The 21,168-nt window shown below is 35.8% G+C and overlaps 1 protein-coding gene across 3 annotated transcripts in view; it reads right to left on the bottom strand.

Annotated features, from left to right (window-relative positions):
- Positions 1 to 21,168, bottom strand: part of ANTXR2 (ANTXR cell adhesion molecule 2) — a 194,753-nt gene that overhangs the window by 50,399 nt on the left and 123,186 nt on the right. The window contains exons 14-16 of one of the 3 annotated variants that reach the window (XM_075861402.1): positions 17,833 to 18,000; positions 17,487 to 17,567; positions 13,821 to 14,019 (exon numbers count right to left, since the gene is read on the bottom strand). In XM_075861402.1, coding sequence (XP_075717517.1) covers positions 13,969 to 14,019; positions 17,487 to 17,567; positions 17,833 to 18,000 — 300 coding nt within the window. In that variant the 3' untranslated portion in view covers positions 13,821 to 13,968. Of the gene's footprint in view, positions 1 to 13,820; positions 14,020 to 17,486; positions 17,568 to 17,832; positions 18,001 to 21,168 lie in introns of those variants that run through there. The other 2 variants (XM_075861384.1, XM_075861393.1) reach the window with 2 other exon arrangements.

Genomic DNA, 21,168 nt, shown 5'->3' with positions numbered 1-21,168 from the left:
TTCCTTTCACTGCATTGTTAAAAGAGTGGTGAATGAACTGGAATGGGGACCCTCCATAATTCCTAGACAGGCACGCAGTGAATGCCAAAAGTTTAAATGTGATATAACTTATATTATAAATGTAGTATAATTCATATAAAAAAGCCTTAAATAAAGTTACTAAGTAACTACTATGCTACGTATTATGGATACTTACATTTTACGTCTGTTTATTCCGAATTCTAAAAGAAATAGTGCTTATAGTAGTGATTGGAAAAATCAATAAAATATCGAAAAAAATGTAAGAAAACAACATTGCATCAGCCTAGATTGAAGTGTCCCAGACAGAAGAATTATTATTCACCATTTTCACAGCTGGTTATCAGCTTTGTATGTTTTGAACTGCGAAGCTGCTTTATATTTTCCACGCTTTTCAACAGTTCAAGACCTTCAGCTAATTGAAGCATCTGGAGGATGGTGATGAAATACTAATTATATGTATATATTTCCATGTCAACTTGTAATTGATTTAATGCTTTAGAAAGCCACTTGTGAGGCTAGAAATCATCCAATTCATTTGCCCCATGTAGATTTATGCAGGGTTTTTGCGGTGATTGTCATATTTTATGGGGCATCAAGAAACCAGTGACATAAAACATGCATTGTCTGAAACCTGATAGTATAGTAGAATCAAACCTTTGCGAAAATACAGAAATAATAATAACATTACTTACAGTATAATAATCACATTTGATCTCCATCATTCTTGCATAAGAATAACATGCGCAATTATGACAAGTGTATATTTGTCAATAGTGATATGTATTCTCCTTCCACTGCACATTGTTTCCTTACACCTCTCTGAACTAGTCTAAATGTATCTACATCTCTTGATACGGTGCTTTTTTACTGTCACGCCAAATTGGCTAAAAAAAAACGGCATTACATTAAATTAAATAAATCACATAAGAGAAATGAAGAAAGGCATAGTAAGTCTTCACTTTCTCTTTGTCACTTTTGCTACCGAAATGGCTTTGTGGAAAGTCTGCTACTGTAAATAGAGGCTGACAGGTAGTAATTATTCAGATTCAATTCAACAAGAATGTCTACAATGAGGTGTCAGTTGCAGGTCATTAATGCTGACAAAAGCTGGGGTAGGTTCTAACAGCTGTCCTCTTCCCGGGTGGGCTGACCCCACCTGCTACCGTCCCGTCTCCCAGGAAGTATGACTGGACATAGCACCAGGCTTGTACAGCAGGTACAGTCTCTATGAATACTAATACGTGTTCTTATGAGTTATCCCAGCAATAATCCTTCATGTCTTGAGACTATATAATGTGCAGGGAAGCAGTCACAACTGAAATGTCTGCTAAAACCTCCATCACAAATGACATAATAATTTGTGCTAAAGTGTTCATTTTACATGTTAATTAAGATCATACAAAAAAAAAATAAAAAAATAAAAAATATATATATATATATATACACATCAATAAAAAATATTTCAAAATAAAAAATGTAAGAAATATATAAAATGTATAAATTATACAATCTTTATATTTTTAGCAAGTATTGATATGAATATTTTGATCAATAATATTGCTACAATGTTGTCACTATGTAAATCAATATACAAATCATTATATTAATATCAATATTAATACGAACAACAAGAATTATATAATTCAATTCTAGAAATATTAGAGTTAATAGAATAAATATTTACAGTTTTATGTTTCATTTGTAACCTTTTTGTGGCACATATATGATTTTGGTTGGTTACACGATTGTGGATAGGATTGTTTTGGTAGTCAGCTGTTTAGCCTTCATTAGTTTGTGTTTACATCATGCCCACAGAGACGTCAGAAGCCATCATTGATTTCATTCTCTATCACTCTCTCCTCTGTAGACATAGTAACCCTGAGAAACCTGCTGCCCTGCACTCCTATATCTTAATTACTGTCTCTGTCACTCTACAATGTGCAAATACATCAACATTTAGTACAGCAGCGTAAAGTACTGTTATTTCTAGGTTTTATCTAAAAACAACCCTTCACCTCATATATACATTCATGTTATTGAAGTCATAGTTACAATGATATTCACCATAATTTTTATTTTTTTTCTTTCATGTTGACCCTTTCAAATAAATAAATGAAATAAAACTGAAGTTATGACTGCAGTGTATGCAGGGTTTTGTTTGATTAAAGTAATAAAGTGTGATGATTGGTTACATTTTAGGAATGTTGCTCCACAAAAATATCATAGTAATACCATAATTTAAATTACAAGATCCGTTCCTCAATTGTAAAAAAAAACAAGCAGAAAAACAAAATGTGGCTATTAATTGGTATTTGCTTTATATATATATATATATATATATATATATATATATATATATATATATGTATACAATGGAAAGTAAAAAAAACTAAATCTAAATAGAAAGCGAGAAAAATATCTAGACATCTATGTATCTCTTCCTCTATGTATCTCTCTCGCTATGTATCTCTCTCTCTCTCTATGTGTCTCTATCTATGTATCTCTCTATGTATCTTTATCTATGTATCTCTCTCTATGTATCTCTCTCTCTATGTATCTCTATCTATGTATCCCTCTCTCTCTATGTCTCTCTATGTATCTCTATCTATGTATCTCTGTCTATTATCTCTCTCTATGTATCTCTCTCTATGTATCTCTATGTCTCTCTGTGTATCTCTATCTATGTGTCTCTATCTATGTGTCTCAATGTATGTATCTCTATCTATGTATCTTTCTCTCTATGTATCTCTATCTATGTATCTCTCTATGTATCTCTATCTATGTATCTCTCTATGTCTCTCTGTGTATCTCTATCTATGTATCCCTCTCTATGTGTCTTTATCTATGTATCTCTCTATGTATCTCTCTATGTATCTCTCTCTATGTATCTCTCTCTCTATGTATCTCTATCCATGTATCGCTCTCTCTCTCTATGTTTCTCTATGTATCTCTTGCTCTCTATGCATCTCTATCTCTCTCTGTGTATCTCTATGTATCTCTATCTATGTATCTCTCTTTATGTATCTCCATCTATGTATCTCTCTCTATGTATCTCTCTATGTATCTCTATCTATGTATCTCTCTATGTATCTCTATCTATGTATCTCTATCTATGTATCTCTCTATGTATCTCTATCCATGTATCTCTCTATGTATCTCTATCTATGTATCTCTATCTATGTATCTCTCTCTATGTATCTCTATCTTTGTATCTCTCTATGTATCTCTTTATGTATCTCTATCTATGTATCTCTCTATGTGTATCTATCTATGTATCCCTCTATGTATCTCTATCTATGTATCTCTCTATGTATCTCTATCTATGTATTTCTCTGTGTCTCTATCTATGTATCTTTCTATGTTTCTCTATCTATGTATCTCTCTATGTATCTCTATCTATGTATCTCTCTATGTATCTCTATATATGTATTTCTCTATGTATCTCTCTATGTATCTCTATCTATGTATCTCCCTCTATGTATCTCTATCTATGTATCTCTGTCTCTATGTATCTCTATCTATGCATCTCTCTATGTATCTTTATCTATGTATCTCTCTATGTATCTATATTTATTTATTTCTCTATGTGTCTTTATCTATGTGTCTCTCTATGTATCTCTATCTATGTTCATTATTTATGTATCTTTCTCTATGTATCTCTCTGTATGTATGTATCTCTCTGTATCTATCTATCTATCTATCTATCTATCTATCTATCTATCTATCTATCTATCTATCTATCTATCTATCTATCTATCTATCTATCTATCTATCTATCTATCTATCTATCTATCTATGAATCAATCCAAAAGCTGACTAAATAATTAATGATAATTAGTATAGATATAGATATTAATTATCTTATGCTTATTGCATTTATTTTGCACACTCCCACATCTTTTTAATCACATATCATATATATTATAATATTTTACACTTATTTTCCAAAACTTTCAAAATCCACTTGCTTAGGAGAATTCAATGGTACAAAAGATAACTGCAAAATACTATTTTTGCAATCAAACAGTACAGATAGAAGCATTTGTTGTATGTAAATACAGAGAATTGTTTATACAGTGTAATGCAGCATAAATTAGCTCCTCAATATGCCCTACAGCTTATTTATTATAATGAGTCATCAATTATCTTTATGAGCTGGAAAGTGTCTTTTCGGATTAAAAGAGGCTCAAATGTGAGACACTAAAAAGGAAGAGGTGCATGAGAGAGTAGGGTGGGGGAAGAGACGACAACTGGATGTGTGTGAAACTGCTTTTTGAATATTCACGAGCCGATTCTCTGTATAAGTATTTTGCAGAACAATAGGCACATGATATGTTTTCCTAAAACTTAGAACACAAAAGGCAATGTCTACCCCAGCATGACATTTTTTTCATATCTGCATCTCGTCACTATTGGTAGCAAATTGTGACAAATTAATAGCAGAACATGACAATTTCACATCATTAAGACAGGAGGGGGGGTGTTTATGACACAAATGTTATAATCATTGAAATACTATATAGCAGGTTGAATTCTAAAAGTTTGTGTTTATTTGTATTCCTATATTTTAGCAAGATATTAAAAGCCACATGGCAAATTTCCTTTTGTTTAGTCAGCACTATGTATATCCATATAGATATGGTTTCAAATTTGTTCTTGTTCACACAAAGCCATTATGCATATTTTTTTATGTCAGTTCCTGACTCCAATGGCGCTCATTACTTAGCCGCTTAGGAACATAAACTGGTTTGGAAATGTTTTCGTTTTTGCATTGCCGCGTGCTAAGAGGCGTTCCTTTTTTTTATTTTCCCATCAACATAGCTGTATGACGGGCTTTTTGTGGGACTAGTTGTAATCTGTAAATCTGTTATTTCGCTGCTGCCCAGTATTTTTGAATTTTTTTTATGCAGTTCATCATTTGGTATAAATATTATGTTAATTTTATTCCACGGGTCACTACAGTTGCAGCGATACCAAACATGTATGGTTTTTTCTTTATGCTATACTACATTTTCACAATTAAAGCTCTTTTTATGGTGTTACCACATTTCAAAAACCATGACTTTTTTATTGTTCTGTCAATGTGGGGCAAAGCTACTTGTCTTTTGAAGGTTGCCATTTTTGGCACGATTTTGGGGTACATACAACTTAATGATTGACTCTAAATAGTAATGCATTTTTTTTTATGACATTCACCGTGCTGTATATATAATATGATAAAGGCTTTGTACACCTTTGAATGGATTTTTTTTAATTATATCAATGTTTTTTTGTATTTTATTAAGGATTTTTCTAATTTACGTTTTTTTTTTTTTTTTTTTTTACTTTTTATGATACAACTTCTATATATCCTGTATACATAAAAGCTGTATCAGTTTATCTCGGCCGATTCCGTCAGTATAGCTGAACTGAAGGCTCCACTGAGAGCGGATCATGTGTGCATCTGACACACAATATCCACCTAATATCGATCACATCTAAGTTATGAAACCGAAAGCTCCTGCAGTGGTCACGTGCCGATTAGCACGCTGGCCTCACCTGCCATGTGCTGTTCATTGTAGCATCACCATTTTCTTTCGTTATAGAACTATTTGATACAAAAACTGGAGTAGAGGTCTTGAAAATAGTATTAGTCATTTAAAGGTAAAACTCAAATTAAGGATATTAGTTACAGAAACTTCTGTTAAAGTGATTTTATGGAATTTTGGCTGGTAACCTGCTGTATACAGAGAAACTAAGGTTGTAATTAAAAATATAGCTCTAATTTTGCCCCTTTTACACACTGGCAGCCATTTATCATATGTGCTTACAAAGGCTGTCATGGTATACTAGCATTCATTCAGTTTTAGAATATACATTTTGTCTAATACTGCGAGAGACTAGGATGGCAGTGTGGTGACATGTTAAAACCTTTTCAAGGGTATGCAATATGCAGTCTACATGACTGGCACAGATCTATGGTATCTGTTACACCAGGTCCACATGGTCCATAACTCTGCAGCAAATCGGACTTGCGGATTTACTTTTGCAGGAAAAAATTATACTCACCTTTTCAAACTCCTGGCGCTCCCATGGTAAATATTCCTTGATCCCCCACCGGATGCTGTGCAGCGATGACATTTCCATACATGTGACTGCTGCAGCCTGTGACTGGCCTCAGCGGCCATGAGACGACACGTCATCGCTGGAAGCCGCAAAACAGAAATCGACGAGGGGATTCGGAATTTGAGTATACTGGTTTTTTTTGTTTTTTTTTTACTGTAGACTAAACTCCTAAATGTGGATTTTGCTGCAGATCTGTAGGAAAATCTGCAACAAATCAGTGCTTATTCCGCAACAGTAGTTGACATACTGCAGATTTTAAAATCTGCACCGTAGCATGGAGTATGCATTTGCTAAAATCTCATCCTCTTGCCTTCAAAGTACAGTACATGTTTCAAGTTAAGCTTGACTACTTAAAAAATAAAGTGTGACTGCATTTAACCCCAGTGTTTCCTATTCCTTCCATTTCCCAATATCACACTGACCAGTATCCAGGAAGAAGAGTGATAAAACTTGTGCTCATGGTAATTTGCTGTATTCTGCGGTGGAATCTTGCATCAAGTATTAAATTTTTCTGCAGCACCACCACTGGGGAAATTAGAAGGGTACTGTATTACCAAGTCTCACATGCATGGCATATCCACAGAATTTGCCATAAATGTGTGCTATGAGTGGGTCCCACCTTTGTGGAGACCTATGTGGAGAATGCATGCAGGCGGAGAATGAATGTAAAGGTGACTGTCCAGCTTACTACATTCAGATCTATGGGGGTTATGGCGATTGCCTCACCCAGCAGGACGGGGTCCGGGGACCCCCGTTCTCCACATTTACGGCATAACCTGTGCATACTTTGAGGGGTATTTTAGGTATTACTGAGTGGCCATTTAAGTCAAATTTAAAAATGTTTTTTAAACCAGTCAACCCCTGGACGGAGTTGTTCATCTTTATAACATGTAGATTCACTTATTTTTCTTAGAAAGGAAAACACATATATAACTATCTAGCAATGCATTAAAAGACATTAAATTCATTTTTTGAATTTGGAATGGATTTACTCGCCCTGCACCATCTACTTGACCAATATGCAACACCCGAAAATCTGGCCTGGGGGTCTGTATAGTGGTAGCACTTACAGTAGCAATCATCCATTTAACCCTTTATAGACATAGATTTCCATGTTTTAGAAGCAACTTTGTAAGGCAATTTTAAGTGCTCAATTACATGTTCTTAAGATTTGTACAAATAAAGAGAACATAATTAGTTAATTATAGTTCTATAATAAATACTTGAAAAATACACCCCATCACTACATGAGTAGTATTCCATCTATACATGATGTTTGCCAGTAAGCATTTTTTCATGTCGAACGTTCTAATATTGGTATTCATCCCAAAATTCAGTCAGTTGCCAAACTGGCTAATAAAATGCTCCAGCGATTTCATCAAGCACATATGATCTCTGTCGATCTGCAGAGGGGAGCTGAGGTCACTTAATTAAAATACACTAGTGACTATTAAAGGCTTTATGCTGCTGAAGTATACCCTATGCACTAATATAAATATTATTATGCAAGTGTTAGTCTTATATCATCTGCTCTATGCTTTACAGTTATAGTTTCCTTTACAGAATTACTTCAGCAGACTCTTAATTTATTGTAATACTTATAAAGTTCTTGATCATTATTCAGCTAAAATAAGCGCTTATTATCGCTCAGGAGAGGAGACAGACGAGCTGAAGATCAAGCCGTCAGAGCACTATACTGACGGATTTGACTGGGAAAGGGGCTGAGCAGCATGTAATGTATGTGAATACATTCTGGCTGCACATGTTAAACATTACAAAATTGTACCTATTGGGGAAATTATTTTTTACCCCAAAATCAGTAGAATGCAATTTAACAAAAATAAACATTTAAAGGTGTCCATAGCCTTTACACTTTCCCACATTATCACGTACAAGTTTGTCATGGGAAAGGTCTCCATCCAACATGCATGTAAATGATTACCGTGGGAGTCCGGCTGTGACTGTCAGTCGGGCACCCTATGCAACGGCCGGGATCGTTTTTATTATGCAAAAGTAGTAAGACATAAAAAGTCTATACATATTTGGTAACGCCTCATTTTGTACAAACTGATATGAAAAAGGTAACTAGCTATTTATGCCACATGGTGAACAGCAAGGATTTAAAACACAAAAAAAAACACAATAGCTGTTCCCCCCCCCCCAAAAAAAAAGTTCATCAATATATCATATTTACCAAAAAATTGTGCCATTTAAACATACTACTCACCTCACAAAAAACAAGCCTTCATACGGCTATGTCGACAGGAAAAAACAAAAAAGTTTTGGCACGTGGAATGTGACGATGAAAAAGCAAAAAAGAATGCTTGGTCATTAAGGCCAAAATAGGCCTGGGCATTAAGGAGTTAAAGTGGTTTTAAAACAGATTCAAAATATCATAGCAGGTCCGTCTCTTACGTTTAAAGTGAAAGTTTATCTTTACTCAATGTGCCAGGCTATACACGGTGAATGCTTAAACTTTTACGCAACTTCACAAGATTATGTTGCAAAATAGCCTCTATGAGCACTGCAAAGTTATCCCATTAAAGGACCAAGTACTGTAGGTGGGTTGCATGTTACTTCCTCTGTCTTGTGATAGAGGTATGGCACAAGGGCAATATTACATTTTCTTATTTATACAATTTCTCAATGGGAAATAGGTAATAATCTGTAGCTTGCCAACAAACTGACTAGTACCCATCCAATCAATCATTAAATCCACTTATTCACCTCTCTAAAAAAAAATGTACACTTCTCTTTGTTAGTTCTACCAGTAGCTGGCAATTATTTAAATTCAAAATCCTATATACATAACCAGTCAAATGTTACATTTTATTAATTCTTCTCACTAGTAGCCACTTCTTCCCATCCTCAGCTCTAGAACTTTTTCAGTACCTCTGCCCCCTAGTTTTCTTTACCACAGACCCAAATATGGGTCCCCGCAGCAAAATTTGGAATGTGGCCCAACTTTATCATGACCACCTTTACCAGTGAGTGAGTTCAGAAGATTATCATGATTTTGGTCTCCACTCTTTTCGGTAATTTTCCACTCGCCCCTTTTATCATCCAAAGTTAAGACCCTTTTGTCATGGAAGGTGTCATTGTTAGATACATAGATTTAAATATTAATACATTGGATTGAATATTATTTTTTCGAATTATCACTTTGATAAGCTAAAGTTTAATAATGAAATAAAAAAATGTACGGCGCACATTTACGGCGTGCATCATCCCAAAGTATTTAAATGTATAACATCAGGTAAGTGAACGGTGCCACCTGATAGCGTTGTGCTGGGAGCACAACGTCCTTGCTGGTAAAATGGATTAAGGAGGTCTGCAGCCTGGGACTCTTACGGTGACTCGTAGGGTTCCATTAGCCAAAGGTTGTGAGAGTTCAAGAGAAAAATGAATCCCACTAGACGGCGCTGTTCCTCCCCAGTGAAAAAGTCCCTGTTTGTGTTTTTTCCAAGCCTGATGAAGAGACCAGTCTGGTCTTGAAACGCGTAGCTCTTCTTTTTATTATTTAAAAAAGACACAACAATAAACGGACAACGTAATTATTCTGTAGTTGCCTAGAAATTATTGGAATAATACCAGTGACCTTTCACCGACGTGACCTGCTGGACTTTTTCACTGGGGAGGAACAGCGCCGTCTAGTGGAATTCGTTTTTCTCTTGAACTCTCACAAAGTTTAATAATGGAGCTACTAGTCAACTATTACATTATAATCCACATCTAGTTCCAATATGGTGAGCTTGGATAACACATATCTGAATATATGATACTCACAGAAGTTATTTTATTTTAGGGAGCCATTATATCTACTTGGCAAATAACCACACAACCAAGAATATTGGTCTTCTGCTGCCTAAACTGACTCTCAATGTTATTACATTCACTTTTGCTTTGCTCTTTTTCTATTTTGGTTATATTACTACAGTTTCATTATAAGGATTTTGTAAAGACAATAATATACATTGCATAGAAGTCAAAGAAATTTCTGCCCAACCCAACAGGAAGGTACTTGACTTAAAAATGACCACTGCTGTCAATAGAGCCATACTCTCGTCATCTAGTATACGTATTCACATTTATCATTACTTATGAAGCAACCTAGCAACTTAGAAAGACTCGAAGATGAAATGATGTCCAGTACTCCACGTCTTCACATTTTCAGAAGAAACTAGGAAAACTTTCAGTGACAGTGAGAAGCTGAAGGTAATAATAGCAAGTGCTTATACATTTCTCAATGTTTACAAGGCTTATTGTCACACATTTGAACTGGCTTCCATGGTAGGTGGAAGGTACTTCCAAACAATGTGTGAATTACAGCTTGGTCCACGTAGTGTGGAGTAGCTGAATATTTATCTTTTCAAACATAATCCTTAATTTAATGTAATTGCATATAGTATACTATAGTTTCTCATGTATAGGTTCCTATTTTGCTTTCCTTTATTGGTTTTGGATTGGTTTTACTTTATTATTGTTATTTGCTATTTAGATTTTATATGTCATACCATTAAAAAGTTTTATTTTTTAAAAATATAAATACTCTGTACTTAATAATGAGTCTCTGGTCATCAATGTGCGATCTGGAAAATAAAGAGCTAAAATAAAATTTGAATGAGGTTAATGAGGCCTATTGAGAGCTATACCTATCGGCTTGGTTTAAACATTTTAACTATCAACTCCAAAGTACACAGATTAGGCTTCGTTCACATCTGCATCGGGACTCCATTCATGGGTTCCGTCTGAGCTTTCCTTCAGGGGAACCCATGAACGGGATCCTTACTGAAACCATAGGTTTCCATTTGCATCACCATTAATTTCAATGGTGACTGATCCGGTGCAAATGGTTTCCGTTTGTCACGGTTGTTTCAGGGTTCCGCCATTATGACGGAATCAATACTGTAGTCGACTGCGATTTTCATTCTGTCAAAATGATGGAACTCTTAAACAACGGTGACAAACGGAAACCATTTGTACTGGATTCGTCACCATTGAAATCAATAGTGATGCAAACGGAAACCTATGGTTCTAGTTTGTTTCAGTTTGGATTCCATTCATGGGTTCCCCTAATGGAAAGCTCTGACGGAACACATGAACGGAGTCCCGATGTAGATGTGAATGAAGCCTTAGGAAGAACAGTCATGGTCGTACGAGTTCACAAAGCCTTTGAGAAAGGACTGGGTTGCATTTTTTAGTATCTCGAATTGTTTGGTTTTTGAATGTAGTATATAAATTTTATATATTAATTTAAAGGATATTTAAGGCTAAATAGAACAATATTTTCCAATTACCTTGTGTAGGAATAAATGGTAAACTATTTTTCACAACACAAAGTCGCTGTAAAAATTTTAGTATTTCTTCCACAAAACTCCATTTTTCAAAAGCAATAACTTTTTTTTTTTTACCATTACTGTGTGTTAACAACAAATAAGCTACCTATTGTTTATGAACTGAACACAATGACTGAGTGTATTAAAGCATAATCCCCATGGATGCCACTGATTCCTAACATATGTTAAACTGACTCCAAGTCATTAGTTGCAATGAGGGAATCTGTAATATAACATGGTAATTTATTTGACTATAATCACATTATTTCTCCAACACTAATGAAATCTTAATACCTTTCTTTAATAAAAATATGAAATAAAAATTGAGCTGTGTTATCAACATAATATCCTAACTCTATAGTTACCAGTAAGAGAAAGAAAAAGACAAGATTTATTTTGTTTTGTATTGGGCATTAAATGTGTATGTGTTCTTATTACCTAACTAAAATAGATAAATTAAAATCTCTTGACAATCAATTAAGATTAACAACAGAAGTTGGTCCCAACCCCCAGAGTTCTCTCTCCAGTGCAATGAAAACCAGGGTCGTGAAACCTTAATCCTGTTATCTACAGCCTTCTCCATCAGCAAAGCCTCCAGATTAACACAGCAGACATTATCAAATTTACAACCAGCCGCTCGGACATCTGCCGTACTTTCAAGCAGTTAATAGAAAATGGACTAATCTGGTTAAGAGCTGTAGGACTAGTTCATGCATCTTGACGCAAGAGGCATTTGAAGCAATCACATCTCTCTTGGAGAGAAAGACCCAAATTAAACTGTCATGTCCAACTTGCCATTTCTTGGGGTTAACCAGCATGTTCTAAAAACGACTAATATGAAGCATGCCACTCCTGAGGACCATGTCACAAGGACAAGCTGTTATCACTGCATCACAAATAATAATTCTACTTGCTAGATATCCTATATCGTCATGAAAGTACTATGACAAACATGAGCATGCTTCTCACGATGCTCTTACTGGACTGTATAAGAATTAACCTGAAAACCCATTTTTAATCCGCTAGCCAAAATATCATATGTAATCGTTAGATTTCATTAGCGTTTAATCATATCTAATTTTATCCAAGATTCATTTGCATTTCTTAATTTTCTGACATTCCTGGCACAAATAAAATTCAAAACGGAGATAGAAAAAACAGACTATTGTCTCAACTCTAATACCTCAGTTATCAGGTGCCTTATAATAAGAAGTTAGGAAGCAAACTGATTTGTCTGCCCTGGTTTTATACTATGAATAGAAATGAATGGTTAGGCTAGTTCCCTTTATACAGTAATGCCAAGGCTGAATTTCGCAAAGAATGCAGATAAATTGGCATCATTGCTCAAATCCTTTACAACTAGAGTTAATGGTTGCCTGGTTAAAATAGAATGGCAACCATGAGTTTACCTCACACCCATTAGGCTTAAGGCCATAAGTCAAATGACTCATATTAAAGTGCTCTTGGTCCATGTACTGTAGGAGGTGAGAACATTGTAAAATGCATGGACCTATCCCGATCTTCAAAGTGGGAAAGTAGATATGGGTTCACCATAAGAGTAGGAGTTATGATCATATACACTGGCTACAACAATATGCCATCCATATTGACAATAATGCAGTTGAATTTCCAACTGAAATATTTATCTGAAAATGTCTGAGGTTCATGATAGTTCTCAGCATTTAATATGTATCCTCTCTTTTTGAGTTTAATGTGGCTGCTGACCATCACTCAAAGTTGAATGTGGCTCCCATAGTACAAATGGTTGGGGACTTCTCCTCTAAAGTATATACCTTGGTTGCGAGTGTTCTTAATCTAGTTGAATATATAGTTCCAATTAAGGTTTTAGAATTATTACAGAGAAAGTAATACAGTTAACCCCAGATTTCTGCATTTTTGGCCCAATGATTTTTCTGTCAGGCATATCAGACATAATAGAAAGTCATCAATGTCTGGGTCCTATACCTAATGTGATCTTCTAACATGTCTTATTAACCTGTAGGAAGATACTGTCATCACATACATTTAGGATAATTCCTTGAGTGTTTTTCAAGTTATACACTGGCAGTAGCACTAGCTGCATATCATCATTGACTCATCATTGACTCATGTCAAAGTCAAACCCTTTTACATTGATCATCAGCCATATGGAATAGAAGTTGAGAAGAAGTTGGTACTGAAAAGTTTAAGGTCTATTGACAAAGGGTCTTTTGACAATTGACATTTAATTTGGAAACATCTCAAATGACTATATGTAACCTTCTCCTGTACAACAGTTGTATTCATTTAGATGAACTGCAACAATATATGGTTTGTGAGAGTGAGAAATGAGAATATATTTTTCTTATTTATTCATTTTACACTATAGGCATGAGTTTTCTTCTGAGTTGTAAATGTCTTGTGAAAGCAACATTATCTTTATTAATAATTTGTTTTTAATTTACATTTTTTTAAATTCTATTTTCTGTACATGACTATGGGGGAAGCCATCTTGCTTGAGCTGCTGTCAACAGCATTTAGAGATATGCTTTACAGCAGCCACATCGACCATAAGAACCTGTGAACAGGAGGAGACCCGTTAACTTCTATGGGAGAGTTTTCTAGGCATGCTTTGTGACCTGTTTAGAGATTATTGTGGAGAAAGGGATAGGAGGGGAGCTGTATCCATCGCCTATTGTCAATGGTGGATCCTGTGTTATCTATATAGAGGTGCTACCTGTCATTGTAATCCTGCCTGTGATCATAATGAGATATTACTGAGAAGTGATCTCTACAGAACAGGAAGGGTCAGTCTATTGTGAGGCTCAGTGGTCAGTGTGAAAACTGCAAGATTTTAGCATTATTTTTTAATATGGATAATGGCAATGAGAAATGAGAAAATATAAAAATAACCAAAAATTCTTAAAAAATATGTTTAACATAAAAACGATTTAAACAATAGATTATTTTCTGATGACACATTCCCTTTAACTTGCAGGTACCAACGCGCGCAGCATGTTCAACTATAATGATGAAAATCAGATTATCAACACTTAAGAATATAAATCCCTACCATCAAAGACTTTAGAATGTTGTTATTGAATTGCAGCAGCACCAATACTTACTCTAACAGCAAGGTGCATGCTGCAAGTTACAGAATTGTTTCTAAATGTTTGCATCGTAACTAAGGTCCATTTCTGTTGTTAGGAAACTTTCATCTGACTGTGTTTGGAATTTCTATGGGTCGATGTGAAAATGTAAAATGGTGTTTGAATTGAGGAATAGATCACAATTGATGCATGAGTATTTAGGCAATGAATAGTTCATTGGAGTAATATAACCTGAAGGTGAATGTGACCTCAAATAGAGAATGGCTCTGCAGAGACTTGAATCATGACAGGCGTATTGAATTACTTTCTTACTCTTCCATACTCTTTTCTATCCCAATCACTTTCACATAAGCAAAAGTTCCTAGTAATGCATCATTTATAAATTACCTTGTTAGTGCATAAAACAAAACACTGCTTTGAAAACAATACCAACTCCTGCTGCGGACTCCAGCATGTTTGATGGAAACCCTTCAAAAGAGTTCATGGCTTAATGGAGGCTGTTTACGTGGGGACTTCGATCTGTACCTGCTGTCCCCTGTCACTCCCTGGAAACTTGGCGGCAGATGTTGTTGCGTTAAGTTGCCTCTGAAGTGGCTTTCTGTCCTAGTCTCCTCACCACAACAGAGTCAAACTATATTAGATCTCTTTATTTGTGCCTCGGGCAAGTTTGGGAGCGCAGCTGTGTCCACTCCCTCTTTACCTTTGGTGTTTAAACCCCCCAGGCAGCAAGTGTGAGACCAAAACTGTTCTGCCACTCTTAACTACATCTGCTGACAATCCAGAAGCCTCGCTGCAGGCTGGTGAAGACCCACGCCTCTGCTCTGAACAGATGTCAGAGACAACCTGCTAGCTCGCACCTGTATCAGTTTCCATAACCTTGCGGTTTGCCAACTGAAAAATGTATGACTCCCAGGAATTCGAACCACAATCAAAGCCCTTTCTCCTGATTTCTAACTCCGACTGTGTGCGGCCCTCTCGAATACTGGGCCACACTCAAAACTAGCAGACAGCAGAGGGAGCGAGCATGGAAGTGGAGGGGGCTGGATGTGTGAAGCCTTTGATACACCATAGTTAGGCTTCAATTAGTACTGCATTAAATGAAGAGGACTCTGCCTTTTGTATGCTGTTGTATATACGCTATATAATTATTTTGTCTGACAGCATTTCTGACAGCATTATGTAAAAATTAAGGGACAAGTTAGCCAAAAATAACAAACTACAGCAACTTGGCTCTTTTAAGCTTTCAATAAATTAATGAAGAAATGAGCTTTAGTATAGAACATTCTGTTAGAGAAAGTTTATTTCTCTTATCAGACAAGAGACACTCCGAAGTCATACCCATCAGTACTAAACTTTGCAGTATCTCAAGGCATTTGAAATGTTGCCAGTTCGTTTCTTTCCACCCTCTGCCAAATCATGACAGATCCCACAGCCTCCCTTTTAAGTCTACAGTATCCTGAGAATGCCACCACTACCCTGCTGCTTATATGACTTTTGTAGAACAATCTGTAAAGTCTACAAAGAGCATGCTTTAGCTTCACAGGAAAAAAAAATAAAAGAACAGTTTTGACAAAAAGGGCTTTTTGCATTTTATATTGCATATGTCTGTATTTACATGCAAGTGCTTTATTTGTTTTACAGTGCATGACAGCTACACAGTGTGGTAATGATACAATGGGGGAATATTTAAAATACTGAGATGTGTGTTTATATACAAGTGAATTAATAAGATATACATTCTTATACATTCATCCTAAATCTGAAGACTATAAAAAAAGAATAGGTTTTTGTTACTTTCTCTTATATGACTATTATAGAATGTAACCTATTCAAATGGATATAAACAGTAGAGCAAGGGTGAAATTTACTCTGATTGCCTTTTTTCTGGCATCCCATACCAGACTGATAAATGGATGTTATTGCAAAAGTGATCAGTGTGTATACAAGTTAAACAGATCCAATAACAACATGGTTTAAGTCAAGATTTCAGATGATTTGGGAATGTTTTTTGGTTATTTTCTTATGATGTTATAACATATCGCTAGAATATGCCATAACGTTATGATCCGTGGGGTCTGAACTCTGAGTACCCATCAATCATCAGAAAGAAAGGACTAAAAACAGTGTTGTAGTTCTCTGCACATCTATGCTCCTGGCCACCTGATAGGCAGGAGTAGCAGCACTAAAGCAGCGCTGCTGCTTTATTCTGAGGATTAGTGGGGGGTCCCAACTCCAAGTGCTTCTAAATGTCAGTTGTTGTCTTGTTACTTTAGGACTGGAATGGATGCAAATATCAATAGCTTGTAGCTGCAAAATTAAATGCAATTATGCACCTTGAAATACGACATGGGGCGCTATACCAACCTACCAGCACTAAGTCAGTGATTTGAGTAGCAGGGGCTCACATACGTGGAAATAATTTGGGGATTTCTAGAGGAGAAAGCATGAAATACTTCAGAATAGACCATAGTGCAAGCACTGGGCTATTGCAGGTACTGTAGTAATCACCTCCAACAGTACAACATTAGTATTATTTCTGTTACTCATATAGCGCCAACATATTCTGCAGCACTGAATATATACTATAAGTCCTTACCTAATCTTCCCATTGAAGCTCACACTCTAAATTCCCTATTGGTATGTTTTTGAGGTGTGGGAGGAAACCGGAGCATCTTGAGCAAACACAGGGAGAATACAAACTCCATGCAGACGTTGTCCTTTATATTATATTACATATTATATTACAAGGTGACGGATGCATTTCTAATCTATTGTCACTAACAATATTTCCAGTCACCTGAAGAAAAATACTATCGAAATAAACATGCAACCAATTAGTAGTTTTTGGATGGTATACAAAAAATGTCATATGTATGTCAGGGTGATATCAACGCACAAGTAAAATATGCACAGATTACATTGTACTACATCTTACCTCATCTCCTTGCTGAGGACGCATTAAGGAAACACGGTCAAACTGCCTTCGTAGCAGGGCCCACAGAGCATCAAGTCGACCCTAAAAGAAAAAACATTGAAACATATTCAACTTAAGTTCAGAGCATTTGACCTAATGGCGCCTCATCTGGCAATGAAACAGATATATATGTTTCCATGGACGTCCTAGTGGTAAAACAAAAATAGATAAAAGTGGCTAAGTACTGTAAGACATCATTTAAGTGAATACTTCCATGAGAATATATTCTAAACTGACAAGATGTCATGTATATCATAAACTTTAATGCCAGTTCAGATATTGTTTTTTGTGTTTAAAACCTACGTACCTTAATTGGGGTGTACCATTTTATCTGAGATGCCAGTGAGGTATTTTTAGGCTTTGCAGATTTAGGTTCCAGGGGCATTTCCTCTTCCTCTGGCATTGTCACAACAGCATTTTTAGCTTTTTCTAATCTTGCGCCTTCCTCAGTAGAACCTTTATCTCCCCAGCGCACCTGCAAAAATACATGAAAATGTGTTAAAAATCAATGACCCTGTAAGGCTATGTTCACGCTTATATAACAGAAGCCACAATGCTCTGCTGGATCTGTCATTTGATGGATACCACCGGCTCCGGACGAACCTCGTTTGCTTACATGGTTCATGGAGTATGGGTGTGGTGTCCTTTGTTTTAACAGGGAAAATAGTGTTGCATGCAGATGTGAACATAGCCTTAAACTTGCCATGAAATGTCTAGAACCCTCTCACAGAATGTGTGTAACACAGCCTGATACTGATCCATCAGAGCAGGGCTGAGAGAAGACAAATGCAATCCACTGTCTGTGCCAGCATTCTGTCATTGAAAAGGAGAACCATTTTCAGGCTTTAAATTGACCTCTTTTGGATTTATTTTTATATTGAGCATTTTATTTTAGACAATACTGTAAAATATTTTTTCCTAAAACTATTTCTGTAAATAAAAACACAATTGCATACAAAAAATATGTCTCTTCTGGTTTGATATTGATACAATTCTCATGATGACCAATGAGGGAATTAGATGTATTCTAGTAGGTGGAAAGATTTGGGCAACATCAAAAGTGGTATTCCCAACTTATAAAGTGCAGGCATATCCCTAGGATATGCCATCACTTTATGATCAGTGGGGTCCGACCTCTGGGACCTCCACCAATCCTGAGAATGGAAGGATGGCAACACTGATTTAGCTCTGCGTCCTCATCTAAGTTTTCTCTGCACTAGAATGGGGTCGTGTAGCAGTTTCCTGCACAGCAGGTAGCTGGGGTGTTGCAGTGCAGGGAAGAATCGTGAAGGGGTTTTATTGTTATTGTCTCATTGTATTGTTTTGTTTAGGATTATTTTGATATTGTGCTTTTTCTTGAGAGTTGTTGTGATAGACAAATTTCCCTTTTGGGATTAATAAAGTTATCTAATCTAATAAACTGGTAATTATTTTACTTAAAGGGGGTTTCCCAGAATCATAAATTATCACCTATCCACAGGACTCCCCGAACCTCCACAGTGAGGAAGAGTTTGAATGGAGCGACAGTCGAGCATGCGCCCGTCGCTCCATTCAATGTCTATGAGAATGACGGAAACGGTCGAGCGTTCTACTCATGCATGCATGCCTAACCGCTGCTCCATTCAACATCCTCCTCACTGCGGTCAAGCAGGTGGTTTGGTGGAGATCACAACAGTGGGGTCCCCAGCAATCAGAAAATGAATACCGATCTAGTGGATGGGTTATAATTTGTGATTCTGGGAAAACCGAATTAGCTCTAGTTATACAATGATGGTCTTTAATGTCTATTTCTACACTCTTTTTTTTTTTTTCACAAGACAATTCATAGTAGCTATCTGTAATTTCTTCCATAACCCCCCAAACAAAGCTCCTCAGACAAGCTGAGCAAAACCAGCATACTATATTCTCATCTGATGTTGAGATCAAATAGAATATACAGAGAACATTCTTACATAGCTGTTTTATTATGAGGAACTGATGTCATAAGTGTATGTACCACTTAAAGGAGAACTGTGCTAATTTTAGCCTGAATTCATCTCAGCTGTTTAACAGTCTCTGTGCTTAAAAAATGTTTTATTCAAAATTAAAAACATCAGAGAAAAAGTCAATGTACATTAAAGCTTTAATATACTAATTCCTCTTAATATAATATAATAATAGAAGGCACCGCGCCATTATAAACACATTTTTTTTTTGTTTGTTCTGAATAAGCTTTCTGATCTATTCTATTTTGGTTTCTTCAAAATAATTTTCTTCCAGCAACTATTAAATCAAGACATTTACATATTACCATATGATATATGATTTATATACATACAATCCTGACATATAATGGAGGTCACATATAAGCTTAGCATATATAAAAAACATTAACATTCTATAATTACTCATGTAAATGCAGTCACTATGTAGAATTGTATGGAAAATATTTTCCCATTTCCACTGTCAATAGATCAGTCGGATAGCCTTACAGTGTTCCTAAGTACAGATAAGGCATTAAGGCTCACCAATACACCTATTCAACGCAAAGCCATTTCTCGGTTTCTAGTCTAAGAACTTCATTATGAGATAAGATTTGGTAGATGGCACTGTGGATGAGGGCATATCTATTAAACACCTTCCACTCACCCCCCCATAGAAAATGGTGGGAGATGTTGGCATATTGGTGGATTTACTTAAGCAAATTCAGTTATGTTTAACCCCTTATGAACCAAGGCAATCCTGGCTTTCTGACAGCCATAACTTGTTTACATTTTTAAAGATTACATACCCTTAGCCTTACATAGTCATTTTTTAGGCATCATTTTCGGGTAAATGTTTGGCAGTGTCTAGTTTATATGAATTATTTAGTATGGGAGAATGTATAAAAAAGCATTTCTGACATTACTGTTTTTTTTTTTTAAACAGTGTTCACCACTAAAATTAATAGAGGGCATTACTTAATTGTGTGGATCAAGGCAAGTTTGGTGATATATAACAGGTATATGTTTTACATGTTTTTGTGACTTTGATTGAATAAGATTGATTAATACAAAAAACAGCATTTTTTTGTTTATTTTAGGAGACTTTTTAATGGTGTTGTCCCACCATTATTACATAGTATAATGCCACCTGGTGTTCTAAGTGTATAGCAATGAACGTCCACCTAATGAGCTGAATGCTGCAGACACGCATGCTCAGTCACTCTAGCCCTATGTGTAGTGAGTGATCTTTTGTTCGCTGCAGAGCAGCCAAAAGAGAAAGCTTCCTGGCCTGCTTGTCAGGGAAGGAGCAGAGCTTCTGCATGGCTCCTTCCCAGCTAATAACTGCAATATCACGCAGTCATTAACCATCAAACTGCTTTTATTGCACTCACTTTGGAAAAACACGCCGACTCACATTCTAGGGGGCGGGGACTGATAAGAAATGTATTTTTCATAAGATAGAAACACTGTAGATTACTTTAAAACAGGTATTAACAGCCTTTCTGGATTTTAGATATTGAAATCATTAATGGGATAACCCCTTTAATGATTTTTTTTTAAACACAATGTACTGTCATATGTATAACTGTACATTACTGCCTGTGTGTAAGGATGTTGGAATGATCTGCATTACACAAAGGAGTTATTAGATATGTTTTGATTTGTGCATCTGTGCCAGA

Source organism: Rhinoderma darwinii, chromosome 1, assembly GCF_050947455.1.
Source record: "Rhinoderma darwinii isolate aRhiDar2 chromosome 1, aRhiDar2.hap1, whole genome shotgun sequence".
Lineage (NCBI taxonomy): Eukaryota > Metazoa > Chordata > Amphibia > Anura > Rhinodermatidae > Rhinoderma > Rhinoderma darwinii.
This window is presented reverse-complemented; position numbering and strand designations above follow the sequence as displayed.